At 37.0% G+C, this 27,592-nt stretch overlaps 1 protein-coding gene across 7 annotated transcripts; it reads left to right on the forward strand.

The window, feature by feature from the left end:
- Positions 1–264: 264 nt before the first annotated feature.
- On the forward strand, positions 265–21,997 carry ppfibp2a (PPFIA binding protein 2a). Of its 7 annotated transcripts, none has more exons than XM_028014040.1 (23): positions 265–387; positions 1,231–1,478; positions 4,433–4,519; positions 6,422–6,535; positions 8,123–8,287; positions 11,318–11,605; positions 11,904–11,996; positions 13,159–13,270; positions 13,820–13,881; positions 14,541–14,619; positions 14,708–14,832; positions 14,936–14,994; positions 15,082–15,142; positions 15,825–15,960; positions 16,770–16,905; positions 17,239–17,364; positions 17,459–17,609; positions 17,755–17,866; positions 18,114–18,202; positions 18,322–18,444; positions 18,762–18,887; positions 20,909–21,097; positions 21,198–21,997. In XM_028014040.1, exons 1-23 carry the CDS (start codon positions 324–326, stop codon positions 21,420–21,422), a joined length of 2,970 nt encoding a protein of 989 aa, XP_027869841.1. In that variant the 5' UTR covers positions 265–323; the 3' UTR covers positions 21,423–21,997. The 7 variants fall into 7 exon arrangements, with proteins under 7 accessions (XP_027869841.1, XP_027869842.1, XP_027869844.1 ...); XM_028014041.1 differs by having other exon boundaries at positions 8,123–8,254; XM_028014043.1 differs by lacking the exon at positions 11,318–11,605 and having other exon boundaries at positions 266–387; positions 8,123–8,254.
- Positions 21,998–27,592: the final 5,595 nt, after the last annotated feature.

The following is a 27,592-nucleotide window of genomic DNA, read 5'->3' on the forward strand; positions in this document are numbered from 1 at the left end:
TGGCACTATATAAATAAACTAAACTAAACCGAATTGAAACGCTCTAAATTTGAGCTTCCGCCTCATTTGGACGACAAGCCTGACAATTTGTGACACTCTGGTCACAAAATAAGAGGACAGTTTAAACCCAAAAGCCACACTCTGGAGGTTATTTACTTTCAGAGTCACAAAAATGTCAGGATAGCTGTTAGAGCTTTGCTGTGCACTTGAACACACTCTGCAGTCCTGCCCTTCAGAAGAACATCTTTTCCATCATTCTATCAACTTCCACTCTGCTTTACACATGCGAAGGAGTATCTATCTGTCCTGCTTTAAGAGTTTCCATGGAGACACATGCCAGCCACATGTTAAAAGCTGCCTTGGAGCAAATGGATGACATTATAGCTGGTAAGAGTCTGTGTTTCATCATCAAAGTCTCAAGAGACTGCCCAGTTTTTAATGTTAGGCTTTCATAAGACCGCCAGCAGCCAACAGATTTTGCTTATGACCACTTTACATGTGTATTTAATGACAAATTACCATGGTAAGGAAGGATTGTTTTATGTTTCCTGCTCATTCACACTGTATATAATTGACCTTATTTCTCTCAGTAATTTAACTCGAGCTTCTGTTGTTTCTTGTACAATTCTCACAGAACAACGTGAGCTTTAACATACTTCTAACATTTTACGTCTATTCTTTTCTAACATTGGTGATACATTTTGCTTACGGCTCATGCTGCAACAACAGCAGTGTTGTAGCATGGAGTCATGGCTCCAAGATCTACAATCAGAGGTGACAACCTAGTCATTATCACATTTAGAGACAACTTAAAAGGACAGGAAAAAGCTAATAATTAAACAAAGCAACCAATAATTTTACCATCAAATACCTAAACGTTGACATTTATTGTTTCTCCAGATTCTCATTTCATGTAATGATTATGCTACTCTACCTTTTGCTTTAGTTTGAAAAGGCACTACATGAAAAGTACTTTTTTTTCCTAATTTGTGGATTTGAAAAGCCACAACTAAAGTTTGATACTATTTACATTCTACACACAGCAGCGGGTCATTATTCTGCCCACAAGGGGGCATAACTGAAAATCCTTTTCCTTTCCCTGCAAGTCATGCTTTTTTGTTTCTAGTCAACTCAGAACTGCTGCAAAAATGCATAAAGGTTGAAATAACCACAATATTTGAGGTAAATGCAAATTCCTATATTTGTGGTTTCCTCTGTTTTATTCTCTAGGCAAAATGTATGAAGGTGTTTTCAGTCCTCCGATGCAGTCGTGTGACCAAGGTTACAAATCTTCAGATGTTGACCCAGAGTTGCCCCTCCCCACGCCCGGGGACCCTGCTTTTGTGGCACTTGAGCTGATGGAGGTCCTCAGGGCTGTGCTGGAGGACCAGAGGAGTGAGGAAAAGCAGGGTGCTCTCAGTAAACAAATGTCTACAGACACAGCAAATGTTATATTAAAATGGCTGCAAAGAGATGAGGTAAGTAAGTTTTCACTTGTAGTGGCAATTTTTGCACACATTAAGCAAATATAATAGAACTGTGAAAAATGGGCATGCAGATATCCACAGAACTTTGTCTTCTAATGTTGAAGGGTTTGGTCATTGAATTTAGAAGTTTTGCTGGGGCCTGGCAAGAATTACTTCTAGGATCAGATTTTTTTTATTTTTTGCTTCACTGTTGGTCTGTGATCCTGTTTAGCAACATCTGGGGGACTGTTTTCTGGCCTGCTAAGAAGTGAACCTGCAGGAGGATATAGTGAATGGGACTAAACCGAATTGTAATGAGATCCAGAGCTTCTGTTTGGAGTGCAAGTCGTTTTATTTCCCTTTAACATTTTATCTCTTATTCTTTTCGTCTTTTCCTTTCAGAAAGAGTGTTTTAATTGGTTCACATAAGACACCTAAAGTATTTGCGCTTGTTTAGATGTGATATTGTAAACATAATGCTCACTTCCACTCTTCTCCTCTGCCTCCTCCCCTTCTGTAAAGCCTTTACTGACTTCTTGCCCCTCACCACATCTGAGAAGCATATGGTGGAAAAAAGTTTCCTCTCCTATATTCCCCATTTAGAAAGCCCCACAGAACTTAGGTTGCTTGAGGGGTGCTGCAAGAACAAACTTAGGAGAGACAAGAACAACAAGAAGAGAAAAGGGAAAGGTTTAGGACAGAAATAGTTGAGAAAATCATTAATCACATGGAGCTCAAATATGCAGCAAGAAAGAAAAAAAGGGCAGTTGAAAGTAGATAGAAAAAAAATAAAAGAGGGCGTGGGGGATGGGGGGCAGGAGGTAACATAAAGCCAACTGGCATAGTTTGACTTATTCAGTTCAGCTCTAAAAGTCTGAGGCAGTCTGGGCTCCAAACCACACAGACCTAGATCCTTCCTGCACGCTCCTTGCAGCACTGGGTTGTAGTAAAAGAAGGAGAGCATGCAGTGCAGTTAAAAGCCATTGTTTTGATTATGTGTTGGTGCTTCATAGCATATATTCAGTTCTGTTAGACATCAAATGTAAGATCTCAACTACAATGGGTCTGCAGAATGGAGAATCATATTGATTTCTACAAACATTTCACTTGGCTCAGAAAGGTAAGACATTAACTACTTTTATGTCTACTCTTCATACCTTCGTTCAACATAGTTGTGCAACTCTTTCCTACATTTTTTGATTAAGCTTTCTGTTTTTGCTTTTTAGTTGTATCTTTATAGTTCCCACAGTCAGTATTTCAGTGGAAGACTCTCTTCTTTCAAACATGAAGTGTTGCTTCATAATAACAGTTTTGCGTTGTCATAACTTTTGAAGAAAATTTCTCTTGTTGCTTGACATCCCAAGCTTTCTATCTTAAGGTAGTTGTCTTGTTTATTTTTCAGAATTTTTAAGTTGTTTGAACTGAATTAAAGGAGGATAGTACAATGTGTGAGACATTTCACCTTAATCTATAAAGTATCTTTTAATAAATATCTGCCATTTGGTTATGTATGAGACCACTTCTATTGGTTTCTACTAGGTTTTAATATTCAGTGCTAATTCGATTAATAGAAAATGAGCTCTGAATAGAAAGCTCCATCTGTACGAGTGGTTGTGTCCTTTGACTAGACACTTGACCCTCCTTGCCTAATGATGGTGGTGCCCTGTGGCACCTGTACATGGCAGCCTCTTTTATGTGCACAGGGCAGCTTTGGCTACTATGTAGCTTGCCCCCATCTTTGTGTAAATGTAATTCAGTGATGTTCATAGCTGTACAATGAACTCGTCCAGAGTCATATGGAAATCTTTTGAGAATGACCCTGATTAGTTGGCATTTGGCAACACACTTGCTTACTGCAACAAATCAGCTTGTGTTTACAAATGATTATCTTACCCACCTCATGCACACAGTGAAAAAATAAACTTGACCCCTATTATTTTCCCTCAAGTACGCTGTTTTTTTTTTTTTTTTGCAGTTTATTGTCAGATACTAGTTAAGTGATTTCTTAATTATAAAAGTTCTAAAGATCTATCAATATCCAGTACCATGATTTGAAATTGTAATTTGAAAACTTAATTTTGTATTTACTCATGTATTTTTATCTCGCACTAAAATATAGTTCATGATTTGAAACATTAAAGTGGGCAAAAACAAATGTTTTTGCAAATATTCCCAGAGTAATTCAATAATGTACATTTCACATATATAAAGAAAACAAGTAGGAGAAATAAAATAGGAGGAAAAATAGGATTGAGAACACTGGTGCTCAAAAGTGAAACTGAGTTTCTGATGAGACATGCAAGTTGCAAATGTAAGAAGTATGAACCTTCAAGGCTCATTCACCTTCTTTTATGGGCCACAAAAATTCAGATTTAGATTCAATATTTAGTTATGAATACTTTTCTAACTGGATTTACTGCATAATTTGAAAAGTTTTGAAATTGTAGCTGCTTTTACTATAAAGCTAATAGTCTATTTAAACATTAATTTTGGAATGTCAGACTTTTACATATTTGAAAAGGTATGTTGCAATTCTTCGCAGCACAAACCACAAAAGCTTAACAATTAATTCTGAAATACAATGTTTTCTTCTAGAAGTTCTGAAGTTCAGTTCAATTCAATCTTTTTTTTTATTATTCAAATGATAATTAGGAAATATGGGTTCTATTCCTATGCTTTGCACTTCAATGACTGTGAAATACACTGAGTATACAGGCAACACTGACCTAATACAGAACTCCCCTCTAAACTATGTAACTGGCATAAAATGTGAAACACGACTTTTAATGCTGGATTAGGATTTGTAAACCTCTTACAATCTCCACACAGTTGTGGCACTCTAAGAGGTTTAAGATTTCAGTGCTTAAAGGCTGTAAATAATAATAAAAACGAAACGCTAATTTCCACCGAGAAACTGTTCTATTTTGTGAGTATTCAAAGATTGATCAATTATTTCTGTTCAACAGGCAAACCTCACCTTAAACAACAGCAGTGAGTCCTATCAAGAGAGGTTATCACGTCTGGAGGGAGACAAAGAGTCACTAATTCTGCAGGTATGACACTCTTGCATTGGTCTTGGAAAATACGAAAAGGACAACTAAGATTGCTTAGAAATACTAGAATGTTTCCAACACTGATTTTTTCCCCTGGGCATCTGAAGTGAATTACCTGGGAATTGATTCTAACCTTTGGTTGTATCTCAATACCGAGACAAGGTAGAGATGGGGAAAAAGAGGGTGAAAGAACAAAGATGTATGGCAGTATTGTGTTGTAAATGTTGCACAAGTTTCTACTTCAAGGTAGAGATGGGGAAAAGAGGGTGAAAGAACAAAGATGTATGGCAGCATTGTGTTGTAAATGTTGCACAAGTTTCTGCTTCAATGCCCAGGTGAAGCAACAGTAACACAGTGGGTTTGGTGCTATTATGACACCACAATCTCTTGTTTTGACTGATGTGTTTTCTTATACCTGTAGGTGTGTGTAGCACTCCGGGCGGCTGAGCAAGTGCTTTGTAGACAGGCTTAGGCTCGAACCATTATGTGACCTGTTGCATGTAGGCGTGTTTGTGTGTCAGAGTAAGTTTAGAGCAGGTGCCTTTTATCATTCATTAGGCCTCAGAGAAAGAAAATAAATTCTTTAGAAATGTTTGCTTCAACAGTTGGTGTTCTGTTGACGCAAAGCTGAGCTATTTAAAATCAGTTTTAGCCTCTCAGCATCAAAACACAACATCACAAGTACACTAGCACCTGATTATGTGCCCATATGTCGGGTAGATTCTGTGCACTTGTATATAGATTTAGCACAAACAGTAAGATAATTTGTTTCTGGTTAATTCTTTCTTTCTTGTAAAAGCATGTTCAGTTTTTTCCTTAAACAGCTCCACATTTGCTTGAAAACTCATTTGTGGGTTGAGTAGCAGAGTTGAGTAATTACTTCTTACCAATGAAGTACTTGCCAAATACTAATAAAAAAAGAAGGCTCGCCATCTTTTGATTTATCCACAATTAGAAACTGAACTTGAGGGAACTGTTCATGTCAGAGTGATCAACACAAACATGTGATAACAGTTTGTTGAAGAAGGCCATCCCACAGCAATTTGTGTTCAAGTTGTTGTGCAGCAAAAAGAGGAGCTGCAAAGCTATGTCGGTTGTGTACATTTCTTTTGCTTACTATTGACGCCTCTACTTGTTAAATAAAAAAGGTTGTGTAACAGCCAATATTTCTCGTTTCTTTAAACTTCTATCATATACAATCCAATAAATTACGCCATTTGGTTCATATCCCTTCTCATAATCTGAGATCATCTGGTCAGAAATCAGTGCTGCGGACTAAGTTTTAAGACCAATGAATTAGACAGAATTTTCTATTCTGATCTATTCTAAGTTGTGCAATAAATGACATTTTTCTTTGCATGACTGTGAGTTAGTTAAATCTTTTAAGCATCAAAAATATTTTTCTTTGCCACCTTTCAATTAGTTAAGGCTTTATCCTGTCCCCTGTTTTCTAAGATATATGTGCTTATATATATTTTTGCTTTTGATTGTTCCCGTCTTCCACAGTGTTTGCCTTCCTCTGTTTAGCATGTTGTGACTTCTACATGACAAACTGGTTTATAAATTAATTGTACTTAGACAAAAGGAGAGTCATTCAGAGTAAGCTCTTAGTATTGGGAGTAGGCTTTCACTGGCAAAACATACTGAATGATGCTGCTCAACCTACAGATTTCATAAAATATACTGAAATTTTCTTACTTTTAGTGCCAAGTATATTTACCTTTATGTGTTGCTGAGATTCCTGTAATTGTTTCTTTATTTAGAATCACAGACATTTCCTAATTGAACTTTTTCTATCATATCTCATATATGTGGAAATTTTAAGAACGTTACCATCAGTTTATTTTGAGAACCTATTTATCATGTTCTAAATCATCTTTTGACATACAAAACCCCTCATAGGTGAGTGTGCTGACAGACCAGGTGGAGGCTCAAGGGGTGAAGATCCATGATTTGGAAAGTTCTTTGGTGGAGCATCAACACAAACTCAACAGTACAGAAGAGATGCTACAGCAGGTAGTTGCCTCTACTAGACTTTGAACTATGTGCTTTGTTCAGACAATATTAGCACAAAACAATTTGTGTGAATCTGAACCAAAGTCTGGAAAGCCTCATAATGACTGCAACAGTAATTCAATTAACTTGTTGTTCCCATAAAAATATACAGGGTACTAAGACGGTTAATCTCTTATAAAACGTGACATTTCTGCACTTTGACGTGTTTTTCATAAGCTGCAACCAGGAAGAACTTCCTCTTCAGAAATTCATTTCTTGGATTCTGGAAAAGATAGCTTTGAATTACTTTGGCAAAAAAACAAATTATGACACTCAAACATTTTCCCAAACAGTTTCTCACTCTGGGTTCCTGTCTGGTTTATGCAAGGCCAAACTAGTCTGTCTGGGCAGGAGATTAACTGCATAGCAAGCCACTCCCCTAACTGTTAATAACCATGACTGCTCACATGCAGGCTTCTGGAGAGAAAGAGAGACAGGAAGGAAAAACAGAGGGAGGGAGAAGAGAACAAACGACGAGGAGAGAAACAGCTGTAAAAAAGGTGGAGAGATGGGAGGGAAAAAGAGCGAAGTGGTGCTCCTGTAAGAGCTGGATGTGCTTTGCTGGCACTCGGCTCTTTTGCTTTAGATTTGAGATAGTTTGTTAGAGTCCACTGGATGAACTGGATATGTGAAACCTTGTCCAACTTGAACTCCGACACATTGTTTGCATGAAGGAAATACTGACAGACACTGGATAAACCAGGTATTAACTTTCCTTCTTATGTTGCAACTCTTGTAAAATCTTTGTTGAAGGCCGGAGTGAAAAAATCTAAATAGGTCAAAAACGTATTTAAAACTGTGTCTTTTTCTTCTAAGACTTATTTAGCAAGCTTGCACATTATGAAACGGGCAGCCAGTTTCTTGGAGATGTGGTCATTATGAGGCTTTGGACCTGAGCCCTAAATCTCTTCCTGGTGACAGAATTAAAATACTTTCCATGTGCTGTGTAGAAGAAGTTCAGATACTTTCAAAAATCCTACACTTTAAATGTTTACTGGGGCTACTGTCACTGTTTTCTGCTCTTTTCTGGATGTTCAGCACCTGCTTGACATTAGCCAAGTAAGAAGTACATCTACCCTTAAGTTCTGGTTTAACTCTGATGACTAACAGCCTTTGAGGAAAGATATCACAGAGCTATTAAACTGTAATCTCCCACAGCATTGGGTTTGACAGGAGGTCATTTTTATACAGAGGACAGGGAAATGCACCTGTCAAAGTTATTTTGATATTCTGTCAATGAATATTTTGCATGCTTTTTCTTGGTCTCACCCCCTCCCTTCTCTCTGCTATGTACTTTGAGAGAGCTGCGAAATACACATTATAAATAGTGGTCATGGGTTGTGTATATTTAGCCACCCAAACAGCTTCAGAAACCAGTGTGGTTTGTGTGGAGGAACAGTCATTACAGAGCTGGTAACTTGCTGTGCCTCACACTTCATGTTGTGTTTGTAGAGCAAGTGCTTTAACTCGTTTAAAATTGGGGGTTTAATGCATAGGGTTGCGTCTGCCTGTGTTTTTCACACTCTTGCTGTGTGTTGTTGATGACAGGAACTCGTGCATAGGACGTCACTGGAGAAACAGAAGCTGAATCTTATGGGGGAGGTCTCTTATCTGAAACTGAAGCTGGCAGACATGGAGGGAACGCAGGTTCATGGGGCAGAGAGGCAGCACAAAGCTGAGGTGAGACTTCTCACTGGGTCAGGAACACCTCAGGTACATTATATAGATAATTTTGGGTTTATTATATTGTCTTAAACTCAGTGTCTGTCAGTTAAAAAACCGGTGTGCAGAGAACAATCACTTAATTCACAGTTGCTTTGTCATAGTTTCCAAAGTGAACAATTACCTGATTTTTGACACCATAAAAGTCTCGTTTCCAAATCACCTTTTATAGTTTGATTTAGTGAAGATACCGGAAATTTAAGAGGAAATTTAAACGTAACTCTGGCAGTAATGACAAGGGTAAATATAATAATCCGCTTTTTGAATGTTGACTTTAAGGAAGCCCATAAACCCTTATAGGATCTGTGGAAACAAATCATTCACCCAAATACTGACTTCATTGTACCTGGGGGAAAAAAAAGTAAATGGGACTTAAAACATTTTTTTTTAGTATATCCAGATCATTTATACCAACAGACTTCCTGGGCATTTAGAGACTACATGAATTATAGGAACGGAAATCAGAACTTTTACCAGACAGGATACTGTAATGTATGTAATTACTGTCCAAACACTGCTCAAAGGATCTTTTTGTTCTCAGTTTAAAGGAGTTCAAACCCAAGGGAGCTGTCATGATGGCCAAATATGTGAGCCCTTAGTTATTGAAAGAAATTCTCAGTTTAAAAAAATATTTTTCATAAAATTTTCTTGGAATCATCTGAATACAGTTAATATTTCTGGAGGTTTGCATTTGTAGGTCCAAAACATCACACCCATTCAATTTTTAACACCTGCTTTGACTAAAGGAGATCAAAGAAACTGCTTTTATCACTACAGTTGTCCCCCGCATGCTGCCTTTGTTATCTAAACATTATGTCCTCACATATGCTTGTTTGCATGTACACACATAGACACGCGCAGGGCACTTGGTCCTGGAGCCAACAAGCTTATGGTTAAAATTAGCCATGGAGGCCTTCCATATCATTTGTCATATCCGTTGTACTGAACCCCAAGTAAGACTTCCTCTGTACACTGTCCAGGCATAGCATGTGTGCTGTTTACACACTGTCTGGGGGAACATGGGTAGAAATCACCTTGAAAATGTATTGATGTCTGTTAATATGAAAAACATGGAACTTTTTTGTTCCATGTTTGTAAAAACTACATAAAATATATTTTGGACAAACCAGTGTTGGCTCAGTAAGATTAACGGTACCAGTCGGTGTCCCTTTAAATACTAATTTCAAATAGGGCTGAAACGATTCCTCGAATGATTTGAGTACCTCGATTATTAAAATTCTTCGAGGAAAATTTACCTGCCTCGAAGCTTCGTTAATTTATGTTTTATTATTTAGCGCACCGTGTTCCTGCCGAGACATTATTTGCGTTGATCGTAGCTCTGACTTCCGCCTCTGAGTTGTTGACGAATGCTAAGTGTTAGCAGCATAACGTCCAATTTTCAAGTTCGGCCCGTGGGGATTTTATTGATTGATGATAATGCCCGAGTTTTCATCATTTTTGGGGGACCAATAAGCATCCTTAAAATGACTGGCGCAATGCCTGGAGTACAGCAGCCTTTTTCCTCCGGGAGCTGCTTGTTCAGAGCGAATGGTGGGAAGAGCGCTGCAGGAGTATTTATACAGGTAAGCGGATAGACTTAACACGGCGGCTTGAGTGTAAGCCTGTATGCTTACACTGTATGCTTACAGTGTAAGTGTAACTTTATGGACTAACCGCACAATAAATTTCATATCATCCCAGTCTCAACAAACGGGTGGCGGAAATCATCGTGGCAGTACATGGCTGGTAGATGAGTTTCTGAGTGTGACTAATGAAGGTGCCGTAAATATCCCGTATTGTTCCTCCCTGTTCTTACTTTCGTCCCTGGTCTACCGGTCCCTGGACTTACGTTCGTCTGCCCCCTGGTCTATTTCCTCACCGATAGTAACACCGGTGTTACACCAAATTTATCAATATGTTGTTTTATACATTTTTTTATCCCATTAATCGATTAACCATAATAATAATGTATAGATTACTCGATCACTAAAATATTAGTTTACAACAGCCCTAATTTCAAATGTAGCCATATGAAGATACATTCATTACCAGAAACCTGGAATTCAGTGATTTTATAGATAATATAAAACAATGAAAAATAAAAAAAAATACTTCACATGAATACAGAAAATGAAATACATACTCCTGTTAATAAGTTAGCCTTTGAGGTACGAAAACCAATAACCAATAAAATAAATTAAGAACTTGTCTACTTTTAAAGTAATATATATTCTGTATTTTTGGTAAAGAACAATACTGTATATCACTAAATGAAGACCACACCTCCTGTGAAAGGCAGTTAGGTAATGGTGGTGCAAATAATGAATGATGGGGATACTTTTCTTCGAATGTAAGCCTTCTTAAAGTGGATGAGTTCTTAATACCAGCCAGTTTTAACCCAAAACATAGAGCATATCAGCAGTTTTTTTCCTTTTCTTTTTTCAAAATTGTTCAGGTTGAATATGAGGTCAGACCTAAATCTGTCTGGAAAATGTTTGTGGATCATCTGATTGTCAAAATCAGTTTGACTTCTTACAGATTTTAGGAACTGTGAACAACCACAGTTTTATCCACAGCCCCACAAATCTGTCAGATGTCCTAAAAGATTTAGATGATTTTGGCAAGACAGAGTAGGCAAGCAGTGCCAAGTCATATGGGACATGCACAGACTTCAACTAACAAAGACAGACTACTGAAATAAAATTAAAGAGGTGGTTTAATAGAATTTTGTGCACATATATGCAAAAAAGGTGATGCATGCCTTTTTCTCAGAGTTTTTCATACTAACAGATTTATTTATTTTTCAGTTGGTTTGCACAGCATACATATCAGATGCATGCTGGAAAGGTTTATAAATTATTTATTTTGTTTTTGTTTTATATTTTTGTCTTATCATAAATACCTGGCATTTAACATGGGCGTAGACTTTTTAAATCCGCAATATGCACAAATCCTGCATATAGTTTCTTTCTCTCTCTCTAAACATGTCCTTCTCAATGTTTTTCTTCCCCACTCTGTCAGACTGTAGTGAATTTCATTAGTGAACTGCAGGAGCAGATGTGTCAATTTCAGAAGGAGATCAATAGCAAGATCCAGGAGAAAAAGGCCTTGGAGATTTCGGCTGACAGCAGATTTCCAGTGGTGGGCCCCACTGAGTCCCCTGAGGGCCGAGGCAAAAACTTCACGGTGTCCTGTGATGGACCCTCGGGGTGTATGCAGAAGCTAGAGGAGACTCCAGACAGACCTTTGGGGAACCTGGGAGAGGGTAGCTCAGAGGCAGAGCAGCTGTGCCACTGCGGAGGAGAAAGAGTAGGCATAGTTCACCTGCATGGCTTCCAATGTTGTGCACAGCATGGGTTGTCTTACTTTATTGTGTTGAGCATCAGATGGAATTGAAACATTCACCTACTGCAATTAGCCTATATTAAGCAGTGCTAAATATAGCTGAACAAACACAACAAATACATTTTGGATTATGGAATAATGTGACATATTAAAAATTTTCAGTCATTAAAGATTGTGTGCTGTATGAAATTATTAGAGTAAGCGTCTTTATGAAAGTAACTGGATTGTAAGCCTGCTAAGTTTTCCAAATGTTCCTGTTTAGGTTTTGCTAAAAGAGCTCAGGATTCTCAAGGACAAAGTAGAGTATCTGGAGGACCAGAAGTTACAATATGAAAAGAAGCTCAAGGCAACCAAGGTAAAATATCTCTGTGTTGACATTGCGTTGCACCATAAGTGCCCAAATTCCACTGTTAATTGTCCGCTCAACTTTCCTGAATGCAGTCCAGTTTGATGTTTCAGCCAGCTAAGTGAGTCATTCTCTTGTGCATGTGTTCCCTCTTTTTTAGGCGGTTATGGGTATGGCATATTTTTTATTCAATATAAATAGAATTAATAACAGCTTAGTCTATTTAAGTACTGTCTTTATGTTTTCTTATATGACTTTATTATAGACATTCTTCTGCATTTTTTTCTCTTCAGTTAGAAAAACAAGTGCACAGCTTTTAAAATATAGTACATAAAAAAATACAAAGGAAACAGTCATCTGTAGTGATAAGAACCTGTGGAGTTCAGAAACCATCTTTTGCAAATTAACATCTACTTAACATCTACTGTGACAGTGGTCTAGATGTGTCATTTTTATAGATTTTGCTGCATTCTGTCTAGGTTTTTGGGAACTGGGGACCACATTTGTTGTCGCTTTGATGTCATCAGACAGACTGGCCACAAGAATTTTGTTAAAGAGCAGTATGCCACGATTACTATGCTGTTGAGAAGTAGATAGAGCACAGGGTTTGAAACTATGTGAAAGATTTAAAAAAACTGACTGAAGCTAGAGTTTACTTTGCATGAACAGCTGAAAGGAAGTTCAAACAGTCAATCTTATAGAAATGGTCTCCTTAGATTTAGGTTGTATGAATTCTGTTAGACTTTTTGTGTTAAGACATAACTTTTAATTATCCAACTGCATTACAAAACTGATTACTTGCCAGTATAATAGCCATACCTTGTGACTTAAATTATCATACTTGTCACATTTAACTTTATTCCAAAGATGGTGACACAGTTCAGCCTGAACAAATCTTTTTCATCTGTGTCCTCCTTATGTAACTTCCTTTAAAACAAACTAAATTGTGGAGAGTGGTGGTTCAACATTTGGTGCTTTAGAACTCAGAGAAAATAACTTCTCCATTTTTTGTTTGGGGTGTTTCATACATAGCAACTTTTGAGGAGATTTGAAATGCATACATGTGTCTAGTCTTTATTGAGTGTAAGCTTTTGTATGTGAACCTTTTGTAAACAGTGAATAGACCTATGTTTTCTTTCTGCTAAAATTCTTCCTTGTGTGTCACCCTCAGGCAGAGATCAGCAACCTTCAGCAACTTCTCTTCACAAAGAATGCAGAAATTGAGAGCTTGCACACTCAGTTGCTGGCTAGACTTCCTCTGACGACAGAGATCTCAGAGAGAGGTAAGCAAACAATTTGTGCAACTTCAAGCCTTCAACAACCTGCCAGTGAAATGCTACAAATACATACGTATAATTAGATGAAGACAATTATCGACTGTCCTTTTGCATTCAGTAACAGCTATGGAAACATTTTGGCTTGACCATATATAAATTGTGTTTTTGGGGGTTGTGTGTCTATCTCTCAGAGGAGATGTACAGGAAAAGACTAAGCACCAAATGTAAGCTTATGGAGCACTCAATAAAATCTCTTGGGACTTGTCTACTACTAACTGTAGATTGACTGCTTTTTCTCTAGAGTGTTTTTTCTTAATTATCTTTTTTTATTTCGTTTTGCTTTAAAAGACTGCTTTGAAAATCATCAAAAGTTTGCTTAAATTACTACTTCAGTCTTTATGTGTTTCTAAAGAAACACCATCCTTTTTGTCAAAAATTGTCTGCTTCTGAGATCTTGACTCATAGTTATTATCGTTTACTAGAAATGCTGATGTAGTCCTGAATAAACGGGAGCCAAAATAGATTAATAAACTATGTAACTTTTTTGTGACTTAGATCAAGAACTCCAAAGGCTTCGCAGTGGAATGAAATCACTGGTTGCTACCAATGAAGAAAAGGTAAGCTGTAAAAAAAAAAATTAAATCAACTTTTTAAAATTATTTTATTGTGGAAAAACATTTCATTACACCCTAACTTATTCAACTGCTCTGTATGTGGGAACACAGTCATTTTTAAGGAAAGTATCAGCTATTAGGTCCTGTTATTTCCTAGAGGTGCCACCCTCTGACCATTTACGTTTTGCACAGAGGATCTTTTGTGTTCTTTCGCCCAGAGTATTTTGCACTTTAAGCACTTGCAGACAGACTTGCGTGTAGCACACTAGTGAGGACCTGCACACACACACGCACACCCCCACATCCTGAAACGAGCCTTTTCAGACTAGCCACAATTAAGCAGGCTTTGCTCTGCCAAGTTTAATTTTGGAGTGAGCTGCATTAAGATAACTATGGCAAAACCAGGCATGGGCACCACTTCAAAACAAACACACTCCTTGCAGCTGTTTGCTACAAAATACAGTTTCCAGTGAGGTCTAGGTTTGTTCCCTCCCTGTCCTTTACTTTGATGTAAAGGCCATATGGTGGAAGGGTAATGTCTGTGGGCGTATCAGCCACCAGCCGAGTAAAACCAGCAGCGGGTGGTCATGCTTCTTAACTTTTAATGAATATCTTAATAGGGTTATGTTGACTTTAAAGCTCCACTGCTGTGTTTTCTGCAGGACAGACAGATTGAAGAGCTCACTCTGCTCCTGAATCAGTGCAGACAGTTCAGAGATGTAACTCTCATCTCAAGACAAGGTATTGGGATTATTTACCCTTCTATATGAGTGACTGAATTTTTACCCTTATGATGTATAATGTATAATCTTTCCATAACTTGTCGCAGCTCCATCTGCTGTCAGTTCATTGTCAAATGGTCGGACTGCTTCAAGTAGCAGTGAGGAAGGAGACCAGATCCTGACCAAGACTGTTGACTCTACTAGTACAAAATCTGATGATGTGAAGTCTGAGGTGTGTTTAAATAAATCTAGCTGGTTTTAAAGTTAGCGTAAAAAATACAAATCGAAACGGTCCATGCAAATTCTGTGTATTGTAATTTTTTGACCCACAACAGGTTTCAACAAATAGTTCGTCTTCTCAGCAAGCATCAATCCAGACAGATTGCGATTCCAGGTAGTAAAATACTTTTTTATCATAATGAATTTTGCATCTCTTATTGGAATATTTCTGAGTGTGTTTTGTCTTTTTTGTTTTTTACAGAACGGAGCTACAGATTTTATCAAGTAGCTTGAATGACATAACAAACAGACATTCACCCAAGGTATTTATAGTGTTAGAGAGGTATTTACCATCCCTTATTTTATTCAACAGACATGCACATTTGATTCAAAGGTAGCAAGTGCCTCCTGTTGGTCTCATTATGAATATTTAGGGTTTTTGAATATTTATTTTGTTGCATGCACATGGTTGAAAATTACTAAGACACTGGCCCAAACTTGGAGATGTAGCAATTATGTTTAGTGTCGTCTACTTGACTGTGTTCTGTACATTGTCATCACTGATTTCAAATTCTTTAGAAGTGTTTTCAAATCTCTTACCAGACTTAAGAGCTGTTGCAGTGGTCCTCGTGAAAGGACCACTGCAACAGCCTCTGTCCTCGTGAAAGCCTCAGACAGAGGCTGACACGAGCCTTTCTAATATTCATTCTCACTTTAAAAGTCAGGAACACACCAAACTAAATGTCTGAGATTTAAATAGTCAATTGCTTTCAAAATTCTGATTAATCCTGATGTTATATTCATGAGTTGAGTGGTGATAGATGTGTGAGTGTGTTATTCCTGAGACATTTTACAAGAAAAATAGCTTCATCTCCAAATTTTAGAAAAATACACTTTTTTCACATGGCCGTAATTGTACTAAATGATCTGAGCTCATTGAATTGCATAAGAATTATTAAGAATTTTCTTCCTTTTTATGTATATATCTTTTAAATTTGTAAATAGTTTCTCCGTGGTGGTCTGGGTGATGATAGAAGTCAGACTTTGCCCATGAATTCTACTCTCCTGGAACAAAATGAGACTGATGATACAGATATTCAGAGACATAAAAATCCAGTTGAAGATGGAGACTCATGCCAAAGTAAGTTCACACAATAAATTTTATACCGTCATTCATGATATTGTAGGTTGAACAGTGTAAAATGCTTTGGCATCATGTATTTCAGAGGCCTAGAGATTCCCATGAGAGCAGACAGGATTAAATTTTTTTAGCTACACCACTCTCTTCTGACCAGAAGACCACTGAACTCTTGATCACAGCTAATTGCAGACCTCCTGTCAGAGCAGATGGCTCGTGGGATAGGGTTACTTACCCAGCCCAACCTCTCCCTTTCTTGAACCAACCACATTCAGCCCAGCTCCACCCTTCCTTGATGTGACTGACCAGTTTAAATCCAGGCACACCCTGTTATCTCTTTGAACCTTTGGCACAGACAACAGACTTTATCATAAAGATATCACCATGTAAATTATCCTAAAACTTTTACATTGATACATTTACCCTGTGATCTGTAACCAGTATTTATCAACTCAACAAAGCATTGTGAACAGTCAGGGTACCACACATTTTTCACATGAATTAAACATGTTAAAAAAATATCTGGCTCCATACTCACTCATCATTATCAAGATATTTTCTGTTGTGTTAACTACAGGGAAGCAGATATAATCTTTATTCAGATGTCATTAAATAAGAGCATGTTTTTGGCAGGAAGTTACTGAAGCTTAGTCTGCGCCCTGACGCTATTCTGAGTAAAGCACTTTTTCAACAATACAAACATGTCTGTAAATTTTAAAAAAGAATCCTTAAAATGACCAGCGCTTTTAGGAATCAAGTCTGCATACTCTTTGTTCTCAGTTACTGACTGTTGTTTTTATAACCCCCTTAAGGAAAGTTGGAGAAAGCCCATGACTGCACACCCAGTGAGAATTCCCCTGCTCATTGTGAGGTACAGCCTGGCCAGCGAGCTGTGGGATCTCCTGAATACATGAAGAACAACAGGAGCTTCAAGAGATTCTGGGGAAAGTAAGTACAGAGACACAAAAACAAGTAAGCGATGTCCAAACAATTCGAAAGAGGCGACATTTATAATTTTATTTTTATTGCAGTTGCAGTTTTAAATCTGATGTTATGACCTAATTATTAACTGACCACTTGATATTTCTTCGGCAGATTATCTGCTGATTTAAAAATGAACAAAAAAACAGAGTGACGTACCCTGCCCTGGTAAAGCAGTACACTGTGAATTACATTTGGTTGATCCCAATACAAAGACATGCAAAGTGTCTGTCAGTATTTATTTTGAGTATCAAAACTGCAGTCATTTTAACCTGCCAGCTTGCACTTTTGTTCACACAGGCTTCGAAGAACCCAGTCTGGCGGCTTCCAGCCTGCAGATCCAGATGCGGGTCAGTTCAGAAGAGGAGGCTTACGTGCAACAGCGGGGCCCAGACTTACCCGAACTCCTGAATCTAACCCCACACGGTAAAACACTTTGTGTTTCAACATTTTCCTACTGTACTTTCAATACCTTAATAAATTGTATATTTTGTCTCATTATTAATTTTGTTGTTGTCAGCGACCTGAATATTCCATTCAGTCAATGGACCAAGGAGCAGGTGTGTGGCTGGCTTGAGGACCACGGTCTTGGCCAATACATCAATCTCACCAGACAGTGGGTTGAAAATGGGCAGACGCTTTTGGCAGCCACACCTCAAGACTTTGAGAAGGTTTGAGAACTGCATGCCAAATGTAACACTTGTACAAAATAGATTTTACATATCTTTACACTTGTATATTGAGTCATACAGATATTGTAAAACATGTCAGAACTATTGTTTTTGTTCCCACCTTGACTTTTCTTTCTGATTTCAGGATATGGGCATGAAACATCCCCTTCACAGGAAAAAGCTACAACTTGCTTTGAGGGCCTTTACTTCAAAGGTTGCAGAGAAATCGTCAGAGCTGGATCACATCTGGGTCACCCGTAAGCGTTAATCTGCAGGAAATATGTCTCAAACTGTTCCAATTTTAGTTAAATCCACAATGATAAAGTAGGGTTCCTTCTGTCATAAACCAAACAATCGTACACAGTGTAATATATCATAAGAAAATGTAAATATTATCATTTGCCAAATCATGAAAATTCAACTTAACACATTTTTGCATGAAGCATGTTTTTAATGTTGTATCTTAGTGAGCATATCTATGTGGGATTTTCTGTCCCTCTGTAGGCTGGCTGGATGATATTGGATTGCCTCAGTATAAAGACCAATTCCATGAGGCCAGAGTAGATGGCCGGATGATCCAGTATCTCACAGTGGTAAGGCTTAATCAAATTAATACACAATTTTCTAATACATTTGAAGTAATAAAGCTGTTTTTGTTGTATGAAAACAAACTTTTCATCAAATTCAATGTTTTATTTTTTTGTAATTTCAGAATGACCTCTTGACTCTAAAGGTCACCAGTCAGCTTCACCATCTCAGCATTAAATGTGCCATTCATGTTCTTCATGCCAATAAGTTCAACCCAAACTGTCTTCGACGCAGGCCAGGCGAAGAGGTGGATAAACACAAAAAGAACCAAGTTGAAACTAAAAATATACTTGTGGTAGTATTACGATGACAAATATGGTCATGCCTCACCGTTATTTAAAGGCATGGATGTTACTAGTTTACTGAAATTGTAATCTCATAGTCTTCCACAGGATGGCAGCAGAGATTAAATGAGCTTAATCTCAGCCTTTATGTTTGTTTTTAAACAATTGATTTAGCTATCCATCAGCAATGATTAAATATTTCTTATGCAGTAGGATTCCAGTAGGTATTTTTTTATTTCAATGGAATATTATTTCAATGACATTTTGCTTTTATTCCCAGAAACATCCCTCTCCTTCAGAGGTGGTACAGTGGTCAAACCACTGTGTAATGGAGTGGCTAAGAGCAGTTGATCTTGCTGAGTATGCTCCTAATCTTCGGGGGAGTGGAGTTCATGGTGGCCTGATTGTAAGTACTGCTAAAAAAAAAAGAAAAAAAAGCTGGTGTGTGTTATTTGTGGTTTTACATTAAATAAAATATTTTCATTTCTATTTCGCATATCTAACAACATCAAAAAGACTACACTTGGTTTCAGAATGAAACATAATATTAGGTTAAGAGAGGGTTTAAAGAAAGAAAAGATCAAAGACCTTTCCTTTTTTTTATCTAAAAATGTTTTTAAAATAAGTTTAAAATTTTACATTAAGGTTCCTTTAGACAAATTAAATACTATGGGTGATAAATCAAAGACTATAAAACATAGCTACTCACTGTTAGTGCTACACCATTTAAATTGCATAAACCTGATTATTTGTCTAGCAAATTAAGCCACTTCTTCAGTTCAGGTCACAAGTTCATCAAATCAATCAAATATGCTATTACACTGTATTGCCAAAAGTATTGAGTCACCCATCTACATTGTTGCATTCAATTGTTTCAGTCACTTCCATGGCTACAAGTGTAATATTGCAGAGTGGAACTGATTGGGAATGACAGCAACTCAGGCAAAATATTATAGGTTACATAAAGTCACAGAGAAGAGGTTGCCAACTTTCTGCAATGTCACTTGCTACAGACCTATGAGCTTCATTTAGCCTTCAAACTAGTTCAAGAACAGTGTATAGACACTTTTCATGAAATGAACTTGTTTTTGCAGCTGGATCTGAGCTTTATATCTTCCAACTAAATGCTTGGCATTAGATGTGGTGGTGTAAAGCACACTCCCACAAGACTGTCAAGGGGTGAACACCGTACCTGCTTTCTGGAATTACAAATTACATCTATTTGGCAATCTAATCAACAACTGTGGATGTCAAAGTAGCCAGAAAACCTGCACCTGCCTGACTGGAACATGTAGTGCCTTCTACAGATGGGATTATGGTGTGGGGTTGTTAGTTCAGCTCTACCCATTAGCTCCAGAAAAAGGAGGGCTGGTTGTTTGGTGCAGCCCATTGGTTCCAGTGAAAAGATACTTTTGAATAGTCTTGTGTTATTTTGGAATTTTGGAGCTTATTCAGTACCACCATCTATTTGTACCAATGCACAAAGCAAGGTCTTTAAGAACATCAGGTAGCAAGTTAAGCAGGTAGGAGTTCACCCTGCAATCACTGGGTCACAGGCTTTACTGGACAAAACACTTCACCAGGCCTCCTCATCCAGTATTAGTGCCTCACCTCACAATTGCTCTACTGAAAGAATGGTTGGCTATTTCCACAGCCACATTTCTAAATATTTCAAACAATTTTCCCAGGAGACTTAAAGATATTGAAGCTTTAAAGTGTGTGTGGCCAAACTAACTGAAGCCTTTGTATTAAAATATAAGATGCACTTGAGGTTCATATGTGTGTGGAGAAAAGTGGCTCTTTGAGAAATATATTCTACCTTTACATGAGTATCATAAGGCATCTGTGCCTTCATTTTTCACAGCACAAAATAAACAAGACTCATTAAAGTGTAACTAAGTAGATAAATTGTGTCATTCATAAGTTTAAATGTAAATAAACTGCATATTCATAAGTGCTATTTCCAGATGTGCTGCTGACTTTTGCGTCTTTAAAGCACACTTAGAATATGTCTCCATTTCTTAGCAGTCTTGCATTAATTTATCTGTGTAGAACTGGAAGATGCTCTATAACTTTTAATGTTGACAATCCAGCACATTGAGCTGACATTCTTAGGAACAACACCAAACAAGCAAAAATACCTCTGGTTTTGAAGTGAAACTTTCAACTCACTGCTGTAGAAAACCACAAGACAAATCAATCATTCACATACCATGATCTTTAGGAACAATACAATTATTGTGACTTTAGTTATTCATTTCATATTAGGTCTCCCACTTTCTCATCCTAACAATAGCCCAAAAGGGGGAAAATGGCTTCAGAGGAGGAATTGTGCTGTTCTAAGCCTTTTTTAGTAGTTTGTGGCTTGAGACTGTTTCATAACAAACTACACTAAATATTTTATCAGTCCTTTTTGTTCTTTTATAGATCTTGGAGCCTCGCTTCAGTTCTGAGACTTTGGCGCTGCTTTTAAATATTCCTCCACAGAAGACTTTGCTCCGACGTCATCTTGCTACTGCTTTTGCTGCCCTGGTTGGGCCTCAAGCCATGCAGGAGAAACGAGAGTATGGCAACGCCACAGGCCATGTCCCGCTTACTACCACTGCTAAAGTTAAAGTAAGAGTGCCGTTTGAGCACATCCATATGTAGTTATTACAGAAAAATAACAGATATAAAAATGGATTAATATTATATTGTACCTTTTGTGTTTCTTCAGCCAAAGAAGCTGGGCTTCACCCAATTCAGTCATCTCAGAAAGAGGAAACCCGATGAATCTGCAGACTACATTTGCCCAATTGACAGTGAGGCACTAACAGTGAACGGAGTTTCCCGGGTGCTCACTCCAGCACACAGAGGCTTTAGCTCAACTTTGGACAGACAAGCTGAAAAGTGGCAACCAGCAGCTGTAAAAGCTCACAGTAATGTGCCAGATAATAACTGAATAAACAAGAAACTCAGTTTTATCTTCCACTTATTGACTTAAAATTTGCTGAAAGATTATTATGGCTTTTCACCAGGATGTATTTCTGTTGGGATTTGCTGGATGAGTTTGGAAGACTCTATGAATACATACAAGTGTTTTATTTATCATTGTCTTTTTGATCAGATGTGAGATTGAAAATCTCAGTATCTAAGAGTTAAATGTATCTAATACGATGTGAATGGTATTACAAAGGCTGCTCCCGGCATTCCTTATGAAGATTGATTCCAAAGCTTACCCCACTGCTTTAAAACTGTTTTGTTGACCATTTTGTATCTAAATATTTCTGTATTTTTTAAATGTAAATTAGGATTGTATGTACAGCTTAATTATTGACATGAAGTACTTCAAGGTTGTCTTTTTATTTTTGGAATCGTTATTTTTGGCATTTCATTTAGGATATTGGATCTTAAAATAAAGTTATTGTGTAAATAGTATTCTGCTGATTAGACAGTTAACCTAATTAGAACACAAAGTTGTCATTCATTAATATGCCTTAATAAATGGTAGGTTTCTAATATTTCTGAAGCTTTTAATGGCGTGTAATATTTATTTCTGTTTCAACATTAGATATAGATAGACAGACAGACCGTAGTGCATGGTCACCAGAGCACTCGTGGCTTTAACAGCTAAGATACAGTGAAGAACCCTCAAGCACCCTCTGGGAGGATGTGAGCTTGGGACTAAGAGCCACCTCTGAGAGAATGATGGGTGTGTGGAAGAATAACTTGCTTATGAATAAGCTGTGTAAATACTCCCACCTGGAATACAAGAGGATAAACTGCAAAAAACTAAAATTTTTAATTTTATTTTATTTATTTTCCAATTTATTTGTTTAACCCTTATAATACACCAAAATATTTGCATAGTCTGTTGTCAGTTTAAGTTATAAAACTGACAACAGACTATGTTGTACACATTAAAACATTAAAAGATGTTTTAATTTGTATGACAAATCTGAACTGTAACCAAGTTTCATTTAATCCCTGAACAAGCCAGATATAATTGTTAAAAAACGTTACATACTGGCAAGTAATCAGCAGCCATATGTCAGTTTTATTAATCCATTTGAAACTGCAGTACATATTAAAGCTGCATCTGGAAGCAAATGATCACCGGGCTGGGAAATATAGATATGCTCAGACACTGGTCTTCAGACTGTTGCTTTACCCGTTTTTGTTTATATGTATTTTCACATCTGGTGCTGTCTAACAAATGTTGGTCTCACTTGGGGACATGCTGCTGCTGCTTGGAACAACCTAAAAAAAATACTGATAAAATGTATCTAGTTTTATTTTAGTGTAGCTTTACTCTGCATTTCAAAGATAGAAATGATGGACAAAATTCTGCTTTGTGAAGAAAAACATGAGGTGGTGTCTGTTTTTCCACTAGTAGGCTTATTTTTTCTTTATTTTTCAGTTATTTTAATTGAGAACTTTACCTATTTGACGTATTTAAATAAACAGCAAATTTGTTTATCTTAGGTTTTTTTAATCCTCTTTGTGATGGTGTTTGCTGGTCTCAGCCTGTTAACATTTTACCTGCCAGTATTTGATCAACATGTGGGCACATATCTGATAGTGTAAGTTGTGTTTTTTTATTTTCATTTCTTTGTGTTAAATAACTGCATTGTGAACTGTAGTTGACAAATATTTAAAATTGGCTTAGACATTATTTTAGATTTTTTTTAAAACTTCTACAAGATTATAAGACTATTTTTGAAACACACACACATATAAAAAACAAGTAATATATTAGCTCTGCGTTTCATTAGTTTGAAAAGAGAGTATTCTGATAATTAAGTGCAAATGACAGTGTCATAAGTTCTTATTTTTATTCAGCTGATCAACGTTAAAGAAATTGGAGAGATGTAAGTGTGGAGGTTGGCATTATGGTAGGTGAACATCTTAAAAACGCATAAAGCAATTGTAACACAAGGTTTAATAAAGCTGGCGATTATAATGTATTATAAGACAAGAGGTTACATGAATTGAATGTTTAGCGCAACATAAATCATTTTAAACCAGCAGGTGTCAGTGTTGCCTATGTAGTCTGACAGAATACCGCCAGTTATGAACTTTTACACTTGGTTTCAGCTCTTTGTCACTTATCATCTAAGCACTTTTATTTATTTTGGGACAATCATTTAATCATCCATTTTGTTCTTTATTCTTGAAAAATCAATGAATGTAGTGTTTCATGTGGAAGGTGTTATAGTTTAAGAAACTTCTGTTGTCATTTTGCTCTAATTACAAAGTATGTAAGACTTTTCACATTAAAGGAAAACAAGTTAGATTTAAAATCATGTCAAATATATCCACATTTCATTCAATTTTACTCTGCTTTCCAAGTTGTTGTTTCTTTTTGTTGTGCGTGTCTACGTGGAGAAAAGATGCTTTGTTTATAACAGTGCATCTTAGGCTAATTTCAGTAATGTGATCCAGCCTGCACCCGCTGACAGTTTAATAGCTATTATTTGTGTCACCCTCTCTCATAATGCCTCTGCTGTAAATTGCTACCTGCAGGCAAGCAGGGCTTGACTGACATATTACCTTGCAATATGGTGTCTATTGTTTTAATTAAGTGTAAGTGTTTGTGACATTCATTGGTTTCCAAGTTACTTTTTAATAGCACATCAGAAAAAAAAAGTGAAATTAAATTATTATGGTTTACGTTACATAAATATTTTTTCCAAACTCCTTGCTAATGATTACACATTATTCTACCACTGTGACTGTCAGTTTATTTAAATGCATCACAAATAAAAACGTAGGATAGGTGATGCAACATAAACACTCTATTGGCAGCATCTGCTTCCAGTTTTTTTTTTTATCCACCTATGAGCTTTATTATTATTCTTTTGTCCCTGATGTTTTTGGGGGTTTTATTCGTTACAACAAAAACTAGTTTAGTTTTATTTTTTTTTTTCATCAGCCAGTCTATTTGTGCTTTAGTTTCTCCCCATCATCAATTTACTCTTTTAGATGCCCTAAGTGAAGCATAATCATGTTTTCATCTGATGTCACTGGCCATTCCTGTCAGTAATGTACCACCAGCTTGCCAGTTGGGGGAACATATTTCATGTCAGGGAGGTGCATGTGTTGCATACTCTCCATCCAGCCACTGAAGTCGTATCTGTCTCTGGCACACCAGTTTGTTCTGACAGGCCTGCCACAATGATGACTGCATCACCCAGATGCGGCAGAGTGGCTTCCGAGCCAACGCTGACATGCCGTCTAAAGGAGCAGTCAGCCGTCTACATGAGTCTCTTTCTGCCCCATCAAACCTCAGAGCCCATCTCATCCCATAGAATGAGGCAGCATCGCCCTGGTTGGTTGTTTCGTTTTGCTCTCTGCGATGAGTTCATCTAATGTGACAGACTTATCTGACTTAGATCGTCTTAATATCTCTGACGATAAGTTTGTGTCTTTAAATCTTTGAGTTAATCTAAAGACAATCTGAATTTGCTGCGTAAATGTAACTCTGTTGCTTTTAACATGCATGACGATGAAAAATTCAAAAACAATTACCATGTGTGCAGGACGATCGCATAACATAATCATAAATACAAATGCTCACAGAGATTTTTTCAACAGTCAAAAATTTCCCCCTACTAAGCAGCTCCCTCTTCAGATTCAAGTTGGTACTCAGACTGGACTGCTTCGAGACATGAATATTAGTTCCAGTCAGACATGTTTGCAAAGTGAAAAGATTATTTTAAAGCTAAATCTGTCCGGGACATGAATATATCAGACCTTGCTTTGGCGTCAAGCCAGTTGCTGCTGTTGCTAGTTTGAGGGATTTGAGTGGGGAAGGCTTGGAGGCTTGGAGACTGCAGCTATGAGAAGGAGCTTCTTGGAAGGCAGAGCTTGGTTCCACCAAACGTTTTGCAAATCAGAATGGTTGCCAAGAAATATTTAACAATTTCTCAAGCATGCATGAAAAAAAAAAAAACATCAACCAGAACTATCATAAAAGTGCTGAAAGTCAAAAGAGTTCCCATGTCAGAAGAATGGACTCTGTTTCTGCACCTTTGGCTGTCATCATGGGTGATCAAGACTGACACACATCACCAAAGGCTTTCATGTCTGATGAGAACACCTGTCTGACTCCCAGGATGAAACTGGACAGAGGCTTGCCAATGCAATTAACATTTCATATGTGCTGTGCTGTCTCAGACAACAGTGTTGTGGTGCACTAAAAGAGAGAAGACAGCGCAAGAACAAAATTGTAGCATATGGTATGATGTTGTAAACTTTTTGCTTTAGTTATTTTTATTTTATCTTTACAATTTCTTAGATCTAATTCCTAATATTGAGTTGGAAAAAGTATTTGCTGAAATGAAATGTTTGGGTAGTTTAATATGAAATATAAATAACCGAAGTGTCTTCCAAAATCAGTCTCAACATTTATTTATTAACTATCCCAAACCAACCAGCAAGTGAGTACAGGGAGAAAAAAAAAAGATTTTAAAGGGGCCTAGTCAAAGTTCAGACTTCATTCTGACTGAGATCATATGACAAAACCTTTAACTAGTTGTTTATTCTTGAAGAACCTCCAATATTACTGAACTAAGGCAATACTGCAAGAAAGAATAAGTCAAAATTTCTCAGTGCCAGAAATGGAAAATGTTTGATGTCAGTTGTTGCTTTTCGGTGTAAAACAACTGGATATCAGGTTCATTGGCAACTGCTTTTCAGATTGAGCCAGGTGTGGTCGAATAGCTTTTGTCGTGTAATAAATGAAATTACAATTTGAAAACTGCTTTTTGTAATTACTTAAATTATCTTTCACTGATCTTAATATTTGTCTCATCTGAAACATTTAGGTGTGACTCAAAAAAGCAAAAACAAAAGAAAAATACAAATGACATACACTTTTTCTCTTTGCTGCAAAATCACTTTGAATAAACAGAACGATTAAAAGCTGGGGTCATAGAGATTTATTTTTGTTCGGCAGAGATGAGACACAAGGAAAGTCAATCATGAGACGTTAATGTTGATGGTCTGTACGGAGGAAACAGAAAAAATTTCCACTGAGTTGAGGAACAAAACAGCAATTCAAACTTTTCTTCCAAAATTTATAATTCAGAGTACTCATAAATAGTTATTACATTTACTATTTTGACAAACTGAAAAATACTATCTTACTGTGTAAGTCATCCACCTCTTAGGGACACGATCTTCACATTTATTAACAAAACACCTGGTTGTGTGGTTTTATTAACCTCCTGCGTAAATATGAATACCATAGCCAGAATATATTGCATCCTCTTTTTGTCACATCCTGTTTACAAACTGCAAATACATACAGCAAGGGATCTGTTTGATGAGATAAGACACTCATTTGGGCAATATTGCATAAAGAAATATGCAAGAAAAGAAAAAAAAAAACAACCACCAGCCACGCTAGATGAAATTACAGACAAAAAAAATGGTCTCTGATGAATTGGCACTTAATTACCGGTTGATTAGCATAATTATGCATGTTAATAGCATCTCAAATGAATTGCAGTTGTCAGGAGGGAGGAAGCATCTGTAGTGGTGGCAGCCTGATACATATTTTCTCCTATCCAACAGCGTTGTCTAACTCTTCCCCTTAAGTGTTCTCCATTAATCACAACACACTTCTTTTCCTTTGGAGTGAAATTTGGCATTTTGGGATAATTGGCCCATTATGGTGTGCTTGTCACATCTGTAATACCAGGCTAATGAGTCCCCTTGTGTGCTAGCATTCCAAGATGATGGCAGAGCATTGGTGCTGAGTGGCAGGTAAAAAGATATGACTCAGTCATACTGAGACATGAAATCAGACTGTTGCAGAGCTCAAACTCTCAACATCCCAAACACTGACAATATTTGGATCTCTGTGAAGCCATGGTGAAATAGTGAATGGAAATTTACTACCAATTAGAAGATGGAATATGAATATATGTTATTTCGTACAGATTTTAGACTATGATATACTTAAATGATTTAATTTTACTGTTATATAGTAACATATAACTAGCTATTAAACAATTTCTGTGTATAGTGTATTTTATGACCTTTTAGATGATTCAACAAAAGCATATTTAAATTTGGATTACATTTATTTTTTTTATTTTATTTGTTGTAGTATACCACAATATA

This window comes from Xiphophorus couchianus, chromosome 4, assembly GCF_001444195.1.
Source record: "Xiphophorus couchianus chromosome 4, X_couchianus-1.0, whole genome shotgun sequence".
NCBI classification, from domain to species: domain Eukaryota; kingdom Metazoa; phylum Chordata; class Actinopteri; order Cyprinodontiformes; family Poeciliidae; genus Xiphophorus; species Xiphophorus couchianus.

Bases quoted from the DNA above. Each gene is read 5' to 3' on its own strand.
- ppfibp2a (XM_028014040.1), top strand. From the start codon at position 324: ATGGAGACACATGCCAGCCACATGTTAAAAGCTGCCTTGGAGCAAATG. The intron at 14,833-14,935 runs GTGTGTTTAAAT...GACCCACAACAG, and splicing joins CTGATGATGTGAAGTCTGAG to GTTTCAACAAATAGTTCGTC. The intron at 17,610-17,754 runs GTTTGAGAACTG...TTCTGATTTCAG, and splicing joins CACCTCAAGACTTTGAGAAG to GATATGGGCATGAAACATCC.